Raw genomic sequence first — 19,434 nt, forward strand, 5'->3', positions numbered from 1 at the left:
TCCGTGAATGTAGTGGATGCTTTTTACATGCCACCAGCACAGGGGCCAGAGGAGATGGCAATGACTATGATTGGATGGTGCTTTTTATGTGCCACCGGCACAGACTGAAGGCTGATCCTTGGTGGACCCCTATTCTACCTGGAATTCTTCACTATACTCATTTCCAGTCCTAACCCTACTAACAGCATCTCTGTATAGGGCCTGTACAACCCTTATTAACCATTCGTCAATCCCCAGTTTCTGCATCGCCCACCAGATAAGGGATTGGGAGACCCTGTCAAAGGCTTTCTCCAAGTCCACAAAAGCCAAATATAGGGGTTTATCTTTGGCTAGGTATTTCTCCTGCAGTTGCTGTACCAGGTATATAGCATCAGTGGTACTTTTACCGGACACAAAACCGAACTGCATCTCATCTAAGCAGACTCTATCCCTAATTAGTTGGGATATGACCCTCTCCGTGACCTTGATCACCTGGTCCAGCAGTTTGATACCCCTATGGTTAGTTCTATCTAAAGTATCACCTTAACCTTTATAACAGTTGACTATGGTGCTGCTACACCAGTCATTGAGTATAACTCGATCATGAACTACCTGGTTTATTATATGGGTGACTAGGCCATAGCCCACACCACCAGATGTTTCAAGCATCTCAGCAGTGATTCCTGATGGGCCGGGAGCTTTTTCTGGCTTCATATTCTTAATTGCTTTATCTACCAGGGTGCTGCCTATTTGGATAGCTGGTCTCTCTACTGGGTCAACATTTGGCAGGCTCTCCTCCTCCCATTCATTCTCCACATTCAGCAGTTTCTCATAATGACTCCTCCAAGCCGCTTTCTTTTCCAAATCATTAAAAGCAAGTGCACCATCATCCATGTGGACACCTTTCTCTCCTGTGACATCACAATTTTCTCTCACACACTGTCTTGCAATCTGGAATACCTCAGTTCTTTGGTCCTCACGTCGTTGGACATTGGCAAACTTCTTCTTTTCTGCTTCACCCTTGGCTATGTATACCTGTTGCCCAGCCTCCCTTTTGGCTATATGGTACGGTTCCCTTCTACCCCCACCCTTCCAAGCTTTCTAGGCCTGTTTCTTTGCTCTGATGGCTTTGTCTACTGTATTATGGGAATAATACAGTATAATACAGTATAATACACCATATTGCTCTAGGTCTGGAAGGGACTTTGCACCATCGGCAGACTTGGTGTGTGGCACTCAGTAAGCTGTCCCGTAAAAATTTCCAGCTACCTTCTATGTCCTCTCATCAAATTTCTTGATGAGGATGTCCCTAAATCTCTGACCATGTGAAGGGTTCTTTAGGTTCTAAATCCTTCTCTTCTGGATTGGTCTGCTTCTTGGCATCCTCCTGATCTCTAGTCAAAATTCACTAATGACTAGTCTATGCTGAGGAGTGCATTCCTCACCTGGGAAGGTCTTTGTATTTAAGAGCAACCCTGTGTTCCACTGTCTGTTGAGGATGAAATCAATCTGGCTAGCGGATTCCCCCAATTGATAGGTTATAAGGTGGCTGTCTGGCTCCCTGAAGTTAGTGTTGCAGATTGAAAGGTTATATGCATCACAGAACTCCAGTAGCCTAGTTCTCTCATCGTTCCAGGAACCAATACCATGGCCCCTGTGTACACCAGTGAAGGTACTGGATTTCCACCCAACATGCTCATTAAAATCTGCAGCCACAAATGTGAGGTCATTGCCACTCGTCTTTGAGGTAGCCTGTAGAAGGGTATCATAAAAATGGTCCTTCTGATCATTTGGTATCCCCACTTGTGGGGCGTAGGAAGAGATAATTGTAGCTGTGCTGTTCTGCAGGACTAGCCTGAGCATAAGCTCTCTATTACATACCCTGACAACCTCTATGACCTTATCCACCTCTTTCTCCGCAAGGAGTATGCCTACACACCCTACTCCAGCCATGTTACCTTGCCAGAAGACTTTATACCTATGTGCCTTGCCTGTGAGGACCCTAGCTGAAGCTCCTCTCCATCTTACCTCTTGTATGCAGCATACATCAACCTGTCTCTTTTCAAGCATCTCTACAATCTCACTAGACCTACTTTTCAGTGTGCCTACATTGACAGTGCCAACTCTGAAAACTGAGAAAGGAATGTGGGGTAAGGCTTGGGGAGGAGAGATGTTATTCAGTGCCTGACAGATATGTCCTTTATGGTCATACTCTTACTCCATCTCCCAGCTAAGAGATCTTTGTCTTGCAGGTGCTAGTGCCATGTCAAATGCACTCATGCTAGTGTCACATACAATGCACTTGTGCTGGTGCCATGTAAAAAAGCACCCAACATACTATGTAAAGTGGTTGGCATTAGGAAGGGCAGGCATCCAACCATAGAAACCAGGTCAAAACAGACAATTGGAGCCTAGACAGATCTCCAGCTGGCCAGTTCCTGTCAGCCATTAAACCATCCAACCCATGGATGTTGAATGATGATGGTGATGATAATGATAACACAGTTGTGTATATCCCAGCTTACCTTGCTGTTGAGACTAGGTATTAGATCGTCAGGGAATGTTATCTGAAATATACCAGTTCTACTCCTGGAGAGTTTACTTTCTTGTCTGTCTAATGCCAAGGAACTGAAGCCGAGCATTAGTTCTTAAAAGCTTTCTGTTGGTGATATATGTACATTTTCATATTTGTTGTCTCTTAGGTTTGGAAATCATTCACTGTTTAGGGAATTAGGCTGGGTTTTTGAAAAACAGTTATTTGACTGAGTTGGAGATTAGCTATAAAACTTCAGGGGAAACACTTATCTAGCATCTCATTAATACATCAGAACACTAAAACATTAATATTCCACTGTTGGCTTCTGGCAAGCCCCTTTCTTCTATTTCGCTTAACTACATATATTCTCTAACTCTTCATAAAAACCATACAAATTCAATACTTGACTCAGTCCAACAGAAATTCACAGAAATTAGTCAAGTGTAAGTAAGCTAATGTCTCATCTGAAAGTATATTGAGCTTCTAATTCTGAATATCTTTTGCTTATTCAACAAATTAAATCCCTTCCTCTAAAACTGTGTAATTTGTAAGTTTTTATTGATATTTACTTTTCTCACAGAGGAATGGAAAGTGATGGCAATAAGCTAGAGCACTAAACTTAATTACCTAATTAATTGTTAACAGTTTCATTGGATAATTTGAGAAATGTGTCAATAAATGAGCCAACATTTTCCCAGTGGAGAAATATCAAGATTAATGCAATACTCTACACTTTCTATCAACTTGGTTTTACTTTTTTTTTGTTGTATAAAAAAAACAAAGAAATAAGAGTAATTACTGTTTTTCTGTTATTTTTATCCTTTAGTTGCTTTTATCATTATTATTATTATTATTATTATTATTATTATTATTATTATTATTAGTAGTAGTAGTAGTAGTAGTAGTAGTAGTAGCAGTAGGAGTAGTAGTAGTATTAAGTTGGCAAACCAGCAGAATTGTTAGCATGTTGGGCAAAGTACTTAGTGGCATTTTGTCCGTCATTATGTTCTGAGTTCAAATGCTGCTGAGGTCAACTTTGTCTTTCATCCTTTCGGGGTTGGTAAAATAAGTACCAGTTGAGCAGTGGGATCAATGTAATTGACTTACCCCCACTCCCTTTAACTTGCTAGCATTGTGTCAAAATTTGAAATCATTGTTATTATTATTATTATTATCATTATCATCATCATTATCATTAAGGTAGCCAGCTGGACGAAATGTTTAGTGGTATTCTGCTCATTGCTATGTTCTGAGTTCAAATTCTACTGATGTCAACTTTCATCCTTTCGAGGTTGATAAATTAAGTACTAGTCAAGTACTGGGATCGATGTAATCAATTATCTCGTCTCCAAAATCCCAGGATTATTATTATTATTACTATAATAATAATTTATTATTGTTATTGAGGTAGCGAGCTGGCAGAATCGTTAGTATGCTGGACGAAATGCTTAGCAGCATTTCATCAACCTTTACATTCTGAGTTCAAATTCCACGAAGGTTGACTTTGCCTTTCATCCTTTTGGGGTCAATAAACTAAGTACCAGTTGCATACTGGAGTCAATTTAATCATCTGGCCTCCTCCCCCAAAATTTCGGACCTTATTATTATTACCAGCTGAATACTAGGATTGGTGTAATCAACTTAGACCTGCTCCTGAAATTGTTGGGCTTGTGCCAGTATCTGAAACCATTAATAATAATAATAATGTTGATGATAATGTTGATGATAATGATAAGAATATTCTTTTCTTCTATCGGTAAAAGCCTGAAATTTTGGGGCTGAGGACATGTCAGTGTCATTGACCCCAGTGCTCACTGGTATTGTATTAACCCCAAAAGGATGAAAGGCAAAATTGGCCTCAGCAGAATTTGAAGTCAGAACATGAAGATAGATGAAATGCTGCTAAGCATCTTGTCCAATGTGCTTAACAATTCTGCTAGCTTGTTACCTTGATAATAATAATAACCCTTTCTGCTATAGGCACAAGACCTGAAATTTTTAGGGGACATGGTCTAGTTGTTTATATCAACTCTAATGCTCCACTGGTTCTTGTTTTATCAACATCCAAAAGAATGAAAGATGAAGTTGACAGTGGTGGAATTTGAACTCAACATAAAGATGGATAAAATGCCATTAAACATTTTGCCAAGTGTGCTAATAGATTTGCTAGCTTACCCACCTTAATAGTAATAATAATAATAATAAATAACAACAACAATCCTTTCTACTGGAAGCACAAGGCCTCAAATTTGGGTGAAGGGATTAAGTCAATTACATCTACCTCAGTGTGTAACTGGTACTTATTTAATCAATCTCAAAAGGATGAAAGGCAAAGTTGACCTCAGCGGAATTTGGACTCAGAATTTTACAGCAGACGAAATACCACTGAGCATTTTGCTTGGAGTGCTAATGATTCTGCCAGTTCACCACATGAATAATAATAATAATAACTGCCTTGGTGCAGTACCTGGCAGTGACTCTCATGGCTTTTGATCTTAACTAATTGGAAGTGTTATCATGTATATGTTTTGTCTTAGTATAAAAGATGGGCTACAGTAAATATTCCACTCAATACCACAGATTTGCTTGTCCATTGCTAGACTATAACCAGTTGAGCATTTCTCTTTGTGGCTGATATGTACTTCTCTGAGCAAGAATAGTGGGGGAGCATCATAGCCATGTGTTGAAAGGAATTCTTTAGGGTTTGAATAATTGCCCCCTGGAAGCATGGGTGTTTTGCTCATCATCCTTAAACAAACCTTATTCAAGGACCTTTTTAGTGGGATGGGCTACTCGACCTGAATAAAATTCTAACTGGGCCCCACCTGCAAGGTCATGCCCTGTTTATCTTGATATGAGATCACCATGTAACACACATATGGTTTTGATGCATGTGTCTGGTGTACCCTTATCAGATGGTGGTCATGATGGGTATACTGGGCTTTGTGTATTTGTTCCCTAATGTCACTTTGATGGCATGCCCTGCTCTGTCATTCAATAATAATAATAATATCATTTTTCTTATTTTGGCAGCAATTTTGAGGGAGGGGCAAGTCAATTTTATTGGTATTTGACAGGTACTTTATTTTATAAACTGTGTAAGGATGAATGACAAAGTTGACCTTGGCAGAATTTTGACTTGGAACATAAAGAACCAGAAGAAAGGAATGCTGTTAAGCATTGTATCCAACACGTTAACAATTCTGCCAGCTCATCACTTTTCATAATAATAATAATAATAATAATAATAGTAGTTTCAAATTTTGGGATCAGGCCAACAATTTTGAGGGTAGGGAATTGGTTGATACAAGGATTAAATGGTGCATTATCAACCCTGGAGAGATGAAAGGTAAAGTTAAGCTCAGTGGGATTTGAACTCAGAATGTAAAGTGCTTGAACAAATGTCCCAAGGCATTTTTTTCAATGCCGTAACAATTCTGCCAAATTGCCAACTTAGTAACTGTTTCAGATTTTGGCACATGGCCTGCAGTTTTGTGGAGGAAGGAGTTTGTATTTGTTTATGCTCTCAACCGTTGTGTGATGACAGATAAAGTTGACCTTGTAAAGAAAGGTCATGGCATTTTAACATTTAAGGAGAATGGAATTAGCAGTGTTGCACAGCAACTATTCACTGTAAGTGACCATATATGTAGTTAAAATAGTTAAAATGTTAGTGTTAACTAACTATAAATATGTGGTAAGTGGAGAAAATCAATGTTGGTCATGACAAAGCTATTAAGTATGGGAGACAGCTCTGAACTTCTTTCAGTCTAATTCTGACCTCCTCAGTGGTGCAAAGCAAGCTGTACTTTTGCCATATGGAGATCAATGAATCACTAAGTCAATGTGCAAGATTGTACATTTGCTGATGTAGGAGAGCAGAATTGCTTAGACAAAATTAAGTCCAGCAGCTTAATTTGATAACCACTACTGCTTGTCCTCCTTCTCCTACCCTCTAAAACAATGAAATAAAGCAAACAGATCCAAGTTAATCAATTAACGTGATTAATTAGTCTAAGTGATTTGACATCAGTTGGATGTGTACTTAATTTTCTTTTATTGTTTCTTTGGAGTGGAGTACATTGTTTACATTTTATTTGTGGGTGTGGTGTAAGGAACAGAGCTGTATATGTATGTATGTGGATCCAGTTTTTTTCATTTGCAAAATATGCATTTTTTAAAAGGAAGTAAAAAAAACTGAAAATTGGTTATAATAAGGTAGCCTTCCAGTCTCATTGCTTTGAAGGTATGATGCTGTGGAGAAAAAAGTTACAGAGGTTTAAAAATTGAAAAAACTGGGCCCTTTTAGCCAATAGTGAGACAGAAATTTTCTGCGTTGAGCAGAGCGATGTCAACTTTAAGGTTGTACCCTGTGAAATTTATAGCTTAGTGTCTTACCTGTTCATTGTAGTTTTCTAAATAAACAGAAATACCTAATAAAATCACTGTCTCTTCATTGATTGTATTTTTTTATTTTAAAAAATTTGTTATGTTAATATATTTGTCTGCATGGCAGTGAGCTGGCAGAAACGTAAGCACACCGGGCGAAATGCTTAGCGGTATATGTTCTGAGTTCAAATTCCGCCGAGGTTGACTTTGCCTTTCAGCCCTTTGGGGTCAATAAATTAAGTGGCAGTTGCATACTGGGGTCGATCTAATCGACTGGCCACCTCCCCTAAAATTTCGGGCCTTGTGGCTAGAGCAGAAAAGGAGATATTTGTCTGCATGTGTTTACTTTATGCGTACTTCAGTATTATGTATACCTGCCATGTGTTTATGTACATCATTAATATATAAGTGCATGTATGTGTGTGTGTGTCCATGTGTGCATGCGTGTGTGTGTGAAAATGGGACATCTGTCTCTGAAATTCCAAAGTTGAGTAATGTTTTCATGCTTGGATTTGTAAACTATGATAAGGATAACACTGGTCAACAAAGAATTTGTCCCAAGGAAAAGAATACCTGTATCTTATATGTTTTTGCATGCAGAATTAAAAAATGTCAAATTATCTGTATCACCCACAGTTTCTCTGTTATGTGTGCTAAATTTCAGTTAGGCTGTTGAAATGTGAACACACTATGCAGTTACCATGGTAACAAGCTGCTAATGCCACACTGTCTGTTGATTGGCTAAAATTACCCAGCTTTAATTCCAAATAACATCAAATTCTTTAATTTGCAAGATAAAGTAATTCATTTGGTGGTAATCAAAATTCAGAGTTGCATTGATACACCAAAATTGAAAGCAATCAGAGCAAAATTAAGTGGGGTTCATTTTGCAAATGAGAAAGACTAGTTCTGAAAATGTTGGCTTATTCATTGACGAGTTTCTAAAGTTATCTGATGGGACTGCAAATAATTAATTAGGTAATCAAAGTTTATTGCCAATATTGTCATTGAATTCTAAATAACATTAGACAGTTACACTGACAGCAGAAGTTGTTAGTGTACTATATTCTGTAGAGGCAAACTTCCAAGTTTTGTGTTTAATGTTTTTGCTATTTCCACTAGCCTTCTCTTTGATATCATTGCATATTTATCTATTGATTTATTTATTTATTTACTTATCATAGATTCGAGAAGTGGTATTCTTAGAGAAGTTGGGATGCCTAGGTGAGGGTTATATGATTGCCTTTCAAACACTTTTAGGGAGGAATGTCAGAGGCATGTAGAAAGTAGGTTTTGATGAAGCTGGATTGATAGTCAACAAAGTTCATATGAACAAATACTGTTGATGTGCAGTTGGAAGAAGGCATATATTTTAGCAGTGGGTCAGTTGTTGTGGAATGTCAGTAAATTTGTGTGTGATGGTTGCTGTGTGATTATTATCATCATTTAATGGCTGTTTTCCATACTGGCAATGGATTAGAGGCAGAAAGTGAAATCAAATATTTTGATGACAAGCATAACATAAAAGCCATCTTTTCAGTATGAACTCTGCAGATAATATAGGGTAGGTAAGGGTGGAAAACGACTTGATAAGCAAGGCCACATGCAATATTTTTCTAACACTGGCCCATTGTCAAACTCTGTCTTTCCCCACCCTACCCTGAGGAATTTCTATGGCTGGCTTTTGCTTCTTATTTGTTTAAACTATGCCATTCTGGCCTCAACCCACTCAGCACACTTACCTCTCATTTGTAACTAAGCTTCTCACTATAGAACTTTATGCAGTGATTGTTGTAATGATGTATGAATTCACACACACACACACACACACACACGTTATAGCTTATCTACATGGTCATGTAATATTGTTATCTGAAAAGAAAAAAAAATTATATATAGTTTGATATTATAACAAAAAAACATGCAATCTGCTGATAAAGCTAACATCTATTTGTATTATCAATAGATTTAAGAGCATTAAATGACTCTGTAATAAATTTGGAGCATTATTTATTTTAGTTATTTATTTATTAAAATGAAGGGGTCACTTATCAGTAATGACCATGGAAGGGGAAAATGTAAAGAGGATTTATGAGCATGGGGACAGAATTGAAAACTAATGTCAAAATTATGACTTACTTTAATATCCTTTATTTGTAATTCTGTATAGAAATATCAAAATATTTATTAAGTGTGGTTCAGTTATTACTTGCCAAAAATGCAACTTGGTCTAGCATTGTTACATTAAAAAAAATTTTTTTTTAATTTTTGTAATAAACAGCTGTTTCTTTCACACATTGCTTTTATTCATTCACTAATAATGGCATATCAAATATCTCAGAATATGACAACTAGCTCCTTTCTGTTAGTGAATAGCACTGGAAATTCTTTTACACAGAACTTCACAAAATAATATTGGGCTAAATCTTTCTTTAATGTGAATATTTCTGAGTCTTAAAAAAAACAAAAACAACAACAACAAATCAACAATATAAGGGTAACATGAATAAACAGCCAGCTTTATCTACTTAACATATTTATGTATTTAGTTGACAGTGATGCTTTTTAACTCACTAAAGTTTCATATTTATTTGTAGATTAAACTGTTTTATTAGTTTCTGAGTAATTTGGCTTTAGTGTGAGCTGACTGCTGTTGCAGTTGGATTCTCTTTAATAGCATAAAAGATAATTCTTCTTTCAAAATTAAGGGGGAACAATACCTCTAGAGATATGGTAAAAAAAAGATTCTGTAATATCTGCTGGAATTGATTCATCATCATCATTGTTTTTACATCTGCTATTTTGATACGGTATGGGTTGGTTGAGACATGTTGATCAGTGTTCAGTGTTTGGATACCATTCCTGTTGCCAACTCTTGTTTGCACGTAAGGTACTTTACTTCTCATCTTCATTTGTTGAACCACTGAGCTAGTAGAGCTTTTGCTTACGCATGACACAGACAACATTGCTGTCTAAGTATCTTCAATGGAAAGACATATGAATAAAACACATGAATACATAAACACTATAAGACACAGTCACACTCACACACTAACTAGGCTTCTGTATAGTCTCCATCTATTAAATTTTACCCTCAAGACATTGGTCATTCTGACGTTATAAAAGTGCCACATAAAACAAACTTCTTAACCACACAACCATATATGTACTTAATATATAAATGAAATGAAAATATTTTAACTGCAAAGTTACGATGTCTAGGTTTTTGTTGTTGTTGATATGACTCTATCTATTTAAATGTAAAGTATTTCACTTTAAAACATTAAAAGTAAAATATCAAAATTAGGTTGGTTTATATAAAAGCTGTATTTGTGTTAATCAGAGAAACGATTTGGCAAGGAGAAACCAATTTCTTTTTATTTACTGTTGACAATGTGCCTGTACAATTTTTTGGGTAAAAAGAAGAACTTGTAGACATTTTCCTCTATATTAGCATGTAACAATGTAACTACTGTAATAGAAAGAAGGATGTTTAGTACAAGTTTATATGGTAAATAACATTTCTAAATGACATAGTTGAAATTTGAATTGGAAAAGTAAGTATACTGCTAAAATAATGACAACAAAATAACAAGGATTTTGAACTTACATTCTGGTTGAAGAAATTATATATTGGAAATAGAAAAGACATGATGGTATATAAAATGATGGCAGCAGTGGCATATAATTGATGGCAAATTTTGAATTTATATCAATGGTTTTATAAATCAGCTTTGTTGTTGAATTGTTGTGATGGAGAACCTGATGTGGTAATAGGTTGTTGGTAGAGCGAGCAAGTTATCCATTCTGTTCTTTCTTGTTTAAACCTTCTGTTAACATATTTGTGTTGAAATACACTGTTTTTGATTTTATTAGTTTTGAAAATACGGAAAAATTTAGTAAAACAGCTGCCATTATTAAGCTGACATTTAGAGCATAGATTAGCATGAAATTTAGATCCTTTATAATAGCAAGTTTGTATCATAGAACCCGAGGCAAACTCAGGAGGATTGGTATTAGAATGGTTAAACTGTTGTTCTGCTTAAACTATCAAAGCTTTTTGGAGAAGGTATCTTTTGTCCCCATCCCCCTCACATTCATTCTCTTCTACCTTGGGGGTATGTCCTGCCACCTCATCACCACCATCTTTCCTTTTCTAACTGGGGTAGATATGCATCTTCTCTAGAGCAACACACCAGTTCCTATTTCACTATCATACTCTTGCCTTCCAATACCTGGTATAAAGTCACCTCATCCTCTCTCTCAGGTAAGGCATTTTGTCTTGCAAGCTGTTTGGCAACCTCACTAGTGCTGGTGATACAAAAAAGCACTGAGTACACTCTATTAAGTATTATCATTAGGAAGGGCATCCAACTGTGGGAACTTGGCCAAAACAGACATTGGAACTTGACATGGTCCTCCGACCTGTCGGATCCTGTTAAATCATCCAATCCATGCCAGCAAAGAATATGGATGCTAAGTGATGATGATGGGGATATGAATGTCATGACATCCTACCACTGTATAAGTACGACATTTGTTGCCTTGTAGACATTCATAATTATATTTCAATGAGAATCAGAAGTAATTTTCAATGAATGGAAAAGAATAGGAGAGTTACCGAATTTGAACTTCTCTTCATAGCTTTTAAACTCTGTTGATATACCATCACACTGCAACCACTTCTGTAAATTACATGAAGATAATGTTTTAGCAATGATTTAACAAAGACAGGCATAACAAGCATTATAGAAGAGAGGATAAACATTTTTGTGTGTATTTGTGTCCACATTTTTCTGTATGTATGTGTCTCTGTAGATGAGTATGTGTGTGTGTGATTCAATCATGTTTTATCATGCTTCTGAACCACATTAAACATAATTAAAGTGGATGTTGCAATTGTCTGCAGGTTGGTTATGATACCATTAACAACAGTGAAGACCAGATTCTCAAACAAGATATGCCACCAGCGCTCAGCCGTGTCGAAGATGCTTCTATTCTGCTCCTCCAGGCTTCGGATATGCTGCGGGGAGACCCTTTTTCAGCCCCTGCTAGGAAGAAGCTCATTGAAGGATCACGAGGTAGGTTTTTCTCTTTATTCCATTTCTTTTTTCATAACCAATTCTGTGTGAACTTTGCACTATTTTGTATTTTGTTTTTGTACTCTACCCTTATCAGTTGCCCTTGTGGCAAATAAAAACTTCTTTTTATTCAACACTCTAATGATTCTGCCCATCTCAGAACTTTTATACTATATAATAATTCTTTCTAATTTTGGCTTAAGGCCAGCAATTTAGAAGGAAGTGGGCAAGTTGATTACAATGACCCCAGTACTTAACTGGCATTTTATTTTGTCAACCCCAAACAGGGGAAGAGCAAAGTCAACCATGGCAGTTTTGAGTTCAGATACTGTTGTGATCAATTTTGCTTTTCATCCATTTAGGGCTGAAAAATAAGTACCTGTTGAGCACAGAGGTAGGGGTGTAATTGAGGTAATTGACTTCCCCCTCCCCTCAAAAGCTGCTGGTCTTGAGCAAAAATGAGAATCATCAATATTATTATTATTATCCTCATCATCATCAATAAGGTGGTGAGCTGGAAGAATTGTCTGCATGCCAGGCAAAATACTTAACAGCATTTTGTCCCATCTTTAAGTCTGATTTCAAATTCTACCTTTCATCCTTTCAGGATTGAAAAAAATAAGTACCAGTGGAATACTAGGGTCAATGTAATTGACTAGTCCCTCCCCATTAAATTTCAGGCCTTGTGCCTATAGTAAATAAAAATTATTATTATCATCAATATGCCAGCATTCTGGCAGAGTTGTTTACACACCAGACAAAATTTTAGTGGATGAAAGGCAAAGTCAATCTTGGTGGAAGTTGAACTCAGAAGGTAAAGACAGACAAAATGCCACTAAGCATTTTGCCGGAGTGTTAATGACTCTGCCAGCTACTGAATGCTAATTTAATTATTTATGACTTGTTGGGACACAGTATTTTGTTGTGCAACCATAATATACTATAAAGTGTATGAAACGTTTTTATAAGTCAATACTGTGTTCACAGTTCTCTTTACATCACCTGTTAATGTTATCTCCACAGATTTTCTATAGAAATTACAGCCAGCACTGATTTTCATTATGGCATTTCGTATCCAAGCCACCTGATGTAAACAAGCAATGAGACCAAAGATGAAAAGTGGGTAATGGGCATATATGCCATATATACCCATTACTCATTTTTCATCTTCGCTAATTTAATTATCCTAGTGTTTGGTGACAAGTCTCCTCAAATCTCAAGAATCTTTCTTAGGATTCTTGCATGTCAACAATCCATTTCAATTGTAGTATCCTTCAGCCTCTTAGGTAGCAGTTTGGGTGTTGTGCTTAGTACACCAATTACCACAGAAATAATTATTACCTCCATCTTCCACAATCTCTTCATCTAGGTCCTGACATTTCTCAATTTCTTTGATATCCATTCTACTATCATATACTCTCTTTTACTCTTTTACTTGTTTCAGTCATTTGACTGTGGCCATGCTGGAGCACCGCCTTTAGTCGAGCAAATCGACCCCGAGACTTATTCTTTGTAAGCCTAGTACTTATTCTATCGGTCTCTTTTGCCGAACCGCTAAGTGACGGGGACGTAAACACACCAGCATTGGTTGTCAAGCAATGCTAGGGGGACAAACACAAACACACAAACACACACATACATATATATATACGACAGGCTTCTTTCAGTTTCCGTCTACCAAATCCACTCACAAGGCATTGGTCGGCCCGGGGCTATAGCAGAAGACACTTGCCCAAGATGCCACGCAGTGGGACTGAACCCGGAACCATGTGGTTGGTTAGCAAGCTGCTTACCACACAGCCACTCCTGCGCCTATGGTATTGTTAAATCAATGAGCTTACACTGTATTATTAAAATCATTAGCCCTTTAGCATTTAAACTGGCCATATCCAGCCAAAATGTTCTGCCTGTTTCAGTTCAAACTGGCCAGATCTAGTCTCTCACATCTACTCTACAAGATCATTCTGAAAATAAACAGTCACATCATCAAAATCTCAGTTACAAGATATTGCATGATTAATTCAAAACAGTAAGAATAAATAAGTGTTACTTTCACAGAGTAATCTGAATGCTAAGGGGTATCTTACAAAAGGTATTTTGTCAAGGTATTTTGCTCTTCCAGGTCTTTACAATTTGAGTTCAAATCAAGTATTTCTTTGTATTTACTAAATTAATTTTCACTACATTTTATAATTTACTGTTCCATTGAAAGTGGAATTGGCAATCAAAATAGCTTTTAATTATAGACTAAAGATATTTCATAATTTATATGATCTAAACAGGTTAAATATAAGAAACATTCAACGCTAGTCTATAATTTTAGAAAGTCATATATCTTCATAAACTTGTAAACATTTGATATCACTAACTAATACAAAGTAAACTTTATTCATAGTTAAAATGATCATAGTGTGGAAGACACATTATTAGTCATTCAAAAACACACAAAGACTGTTAAACTTCACTTCAACATTTATGTCAAAATTTTTGTTACACTAACTGCAACCTAGGTACTAACAGGATTTCACTGCATATCTTAGTTTCAATACATGGTCTCAGATCAAATTACTTGCCTGGCAAGTACACAATCTTTATTCATGACTCATTTCCAACAATATTTGGAATTTGGTGTTTCTTTTTCCTCCTTTCATCAGGTGTTACAGGTCATAATTACATTTTGAAACAATCTATTTTAATTAACTTGACAAAAATCTGTTTTCTGTTTAAAAAGACCATTTTACTTCTCATTCAATGTTATTTTCCTTAGTTTTGTTGGTTTGTTAAGTTACCCCAAAACTACTTTCAACCCCTGCAAAATGTTCTGTGTGTTATGGAAAAGTGTCAAATATTCCTACTTCCCTGTTTAAACCACACCCTTGGGTGAAGCAAAATATATTTTTTCTGACTCATGGTTATTGATTAGGTATTTTTATTCTCAGAGTTCTTGCTTTGAGCTCTTTATTCTGAATGGCCTGACAATTCTTTGAATCTATCATCTTCATGAATATTCATTCCATTCTTTATCAGTGAGAAATATAAGCACGTTCCTTTTTTTTTTTTTTTATATCGACAGTTGAAGTAAAACACAGAGTAATCATCTAATAATTTAATTTCATGAATCAATATAAATAATAGTAGAAGGAAATTTTATCTTTTTCAGTAGAGATTTTCCTATTTCTAAGGCTCTACAAATGTAAACAGAATAAAACAGAAAAGTGTGTGTATTCTGTGTCATGGAGGTAGGGAAAGTTAGGTGATAAAGAGTATTGATGGAGATGGAGAGGAATTCAGTGTAGGAGAACATAGACATGAGAAAAGAGTGGAGGGAAGGACTTTGAAGCAAGTATAAGAGGATGTATAAAATAAAAAAAATACATACTCTGTAAGTTTATCTTACATTTCTAAATAACACACACAAACATACACATGCACACATATACTTACATAAAACTTGTGTAAACACATAAACATGTGCATACACAAGTAGACATGCATATACACACATAAGCATATATATATCTTTTCTTTTTTTTTCTTTTACTTGTTTTAGTCATTAGACTGTGGCCATGCTGGGGCACTGCCTTGAAGAATTTTTAGTCAAATGTTTTTATTTTTCCTTTAAGCCTGGCACTTATTCTATCGGTTCTTTTGCTGAACCATTAGGTTATGGAGACATACACACACACCAACACTGATTGTCAAGTGGTGAGAGTGGGGACAATTTCCATCTTCCCCATCCACTCACAAGGCTTTGGTCAGCTCCAGGCTATAGTAGGAGACACCTGCCCAAGGTGCCATGCAGTGGGACTTGGAAGCAAGCTCCTTACCACACAGCCACTCCTTAAAAAAGGGAGAAAAATGTCATTGTGGGTTTTTTTATCATTTACTCTTTTACTTTTTTTAATTGTTTCATTTGACTGCTGCCATGCTGGAGCATCGCCTTTAGTTGAGCAAATCGACCCCAGGACTTATTCTTTGTAAGCCTAGTACTTATTCTATCGGTCTCTATTACCGAACTGCTAAGTTACAGGGATGTAAACACACCAGCATCGGTTATCAAGCAATGTTGGGGGGACAAACACAGACACACAAACATATACACACACACATACACACATATATACATATATACGATGGGCTTCTTTCAGTTTCCGTCTAACGTGGTTGGTAAGCAAGCTACTTACCACACAGCCACTCCTGCACCTATTCATTTAATGTGGAATTTTGTTCAAATTTAATTTTCTCTGTGTTTGTGGGTTAGTTTGAAAAGATGTAACATTTTAGATGTGTGTGTGTTTTAGTTCTTTTCTTTTTTTTTTTCCTCCTTTGCTGTAACTTTGGTGGAAAACATATCAAACCCATAGTAATATTTCAGGCTCAGCCACTACACATCCTGTGGAGAGATGATAATGATAGAAAGATGGGGTAGCTCACTGAGATAACCTAGTTACAAGGAAGTGTAGGAGGTGTTGTCATGTCAGTGTGGATGATGACTTTCAAAGGTGGTAGGGAGGGCATTGGAGGAGTTAAGGTGGTGCTTGTTCTGTTCTTTTGTTCAGTTGGGCATGGGTGGGCGTGAGTTTTTAAATTTCTTTTTCTGTGTATGTGGGTAGGTGTCTACTACCAGCCTTAGTCTCTTAACATTGAAAGAAAAAGACACCATCCTATTTTTTAACTCCCTCCTTCCCTCCAATTGGGAGCAATTTGAACCCCTTACCAAATTATGAGAACCCTTATTTTCCTATTCTTTTATTAGTTGTTAGTATTTTTACCAACTGTAAGTATGAACACCTTCCCTGTTGTTATCTGACATTTAAAGGAATTTCTTTCTAGCCTTCTCTGCCCCGCCCACACTCCTTCACAGTAAGAGAGAGGCTGATTATATGAACATCCCTCACACTGCCTTACAATAATCCCTTGCTCTCTTGCCCCAGCTGTAAGGAAAGGATTCCTCTTTGCACCCCTTCCCATCTCTCTTCAGTAAGTTATCCTTCTACTTAAAATATTAGAGATTACAGGCAATAGTCTTATTGCCAACAGGAGCTAAATAGAGAGACAGAATGAGTGTATGTGAAAGAGAGAGATGGTGAGGAATAGAGTGCAGGTGTGTCAGTGCATGTATTGAGTGTGTGTGTGTGTGTGTGTGTGTGTGTGTGTGTGTGTGTGTGACAGAGAGAGAAAGAGAGAGTGTGAGTGCATGTGTGTGAAAGAGAGATTGATTCTCTATCCAGCTGTTTCTTGTCACCAATCTCTTGTTGAAAAGGGAAGCTGAAGTAACTACCCATCATCTCCCTCCAATGTCTATGTTATTCCTTTAAAAAAAGATAGAAAGGGTGGGCTTTGGTAACTGACCCATTACTGTTCTATTGCTTACATACTTATTATAACAGAGCCCTTCTTATCAGTGAACAAGTGTGAATATTACATACCTGCCCTCCCCTGTCTCTCTCCCTATTCCTCTCTCTTGTCTATTAAAGGAGGCTTCTGTACTTTTTGGCTGACATTTTTCAGGAATTTTTTTGCTCTATTTTGGAAGGTATAATAGTATTTGGTGCAAACTTCTCAGAGTTGCTCATTCTTTTCATTCTGTCTGATTAGATACATGTTATTTAGTGTTGTAAAGTGGGCTTTTGTCACTGTTGTATCTGTCTTTTGATGACAGTTGTGACTCTGATAGATATTGTTATCATCCAAAGTCAGTGATAGAATGTTTCTCTCTGGCACTGTACGCCCCCCCCCCAGTCATACAGTGTTATTATCCTCAAAAGGTTGGATCTTTATAACGCCCACTCAGTACCACAATATAATTACTATATCGGCACAGACATGACTATCAACACAGTCTACATGTACTCTCGACTTTCCTGATCTTCTCCTGTCGACCGGCTACTGGTTTATTTATAATGGCTGGCTACTACCACTTTTTACCTGGGGAAGGGTGTACAGTTTCACTATATAACATCTCCCTTACACTCTCTCTTTACTTGTTTCAGTCATTTGACTGCGGCCATGCTGGAGCACCGCCTTTAGTCGATCAAATCGACCCCAGGACTTATTTTTGTAAGCCTAGTACTTATTCTATTGGTCTCTTTTTCCAAACTGCTAAGTTACAAGGACATAAACACATCACTATCGTGAAAAGTGTCATATAGCCAATCCATCAGTATTTCTACTCTTGTTGGTTGCTTTTCTATGACTCTTTCCTTAAGCTGATTTCTATGTCTCCTTTTCATTCCATTTCTGCTTCTTACACCATACATCATTCTTCCTATGTATGTTACAGTTTCTCCTTCTTTCCAGTATTGCTTACCATTTTTGTACATTCTTATATATACCTTATCGCTAAATTTAAGGAATTTTGGTATGTCTTTACGAGTATGTATTTTCTTCTTCACTGGTAACAAATACTGACTTCACCTTTCTGGCAAACATTAATTCTGCTGGGGAACTTCCTTCTGGCACATTTGGATTCGGAGTTACCCTGTATACACTTAAGAATTGTTGGATTGTGACCTTGTCTGTGGCTTCTTTATTAGCTTTCTTTAAAGTTCTCTTAAAAGTGTCCATGAACTGTTTGGCCCTTCCTTTTGATTTAGGCTGATACGGTGCTTTAGTTTTATGTTCTAATGTGAACATCATGCAGAATCTTTTAAACTCACTGGATACAAACTGTGTTCTGTTATCAGAGACAATTGTATCTGGTACACCAAATCTTGTGAACAGCTTGTGTAAAAAGTTTATTACCGTGTATGAGGTCGGTCATTTACACATTATGACCTCAAGCCAATTTGTGTAGCTAGCCACTACTATTAAGTAATAATATCCATTTACTGGACCTGCAAAATCGGAACCATGGTGTTTTCACTTCCAGCCAAGGTTCACATTTAGTAGTAGGTAGTTTTGCTGCCAGTGCACATCCTCTGCAGCCTTTTACCAGGTTTTTAACTTCCTTGTCCATGATTGACTACTACCACTTTTTACCACGGAGAATGTACAGTTTCACTATACAACATTTAGAATGGTCTTTATACCTTACTTGGAATATTTTGTAGTGCATAAATTATGTGGTCATATGGTAAGAAGTTTGCTTCCCAACCACATGGTTCTAGAATCAGTCTCACTGCATGGCATCTTGGGCAAGAGTCTTCTATAGCTCTGTGCCATCCCAAGCCTTGTGAGTGGATTTGGCGGATGGAAACTGAAAGAAGGGCCATCATATATATAATAAAAATATTCTATAATTATATACATAATTATAATTAGGGATCAGCTAAGTGCCTCGCCACATACTGAATTAGAAATAGACACTAATGTCTTTTCAACTACCATAAAAATCTCTGAGACAAAAACACACTTTTTATGTAGGTAAAAAGAAAAATGATGAATCCACATGGCTTCGGTTAATCACAGATGCATTTTGAACTTCAGGTAAATTATATTTACCTATTG

General features: G+C 36.8%; 1 protein-coding gene across 11 annotated transcripts in view; it reads left to right on the forward strand.

Moving 5' to 3' along the window:
- The window catches only part of LOC115214348 (vinculin), a 209,816-nt gene that overhangs the window by 104,359 nt on the left and 86,023 nt on the right, over window positions 1–19,434 (forward strand). For all 11 annotated transcript variants that reach the window (XM_036504925.1, XM_029783533.2, XM_036504926.1 and 8 more), the window contains exon 3: window positions 11,814–11,985. In XM_036504925.1, the coding sequence (XP_036360818.1) occupies window positions 11,814–11,985 (172 nt within the window). The remainder of the gene's footprint in view (window positions 1–11,813; window positions 11,986–19,434) is intronic.

The sequence above is a fragment of the Octopus sinensis genome, linkage group LG7, assembly GCF_006345805.1.
Source record: "Octopus sinensis linkage group LG7, ASM634580v1, whole genome shotgun sequence".
Lineage (NCBI taxonomy): Eukaryota > Metazoa > Mollusca > Cephalopoda > Octopoda > Octopodidae > Octopus > Octopus sinensis.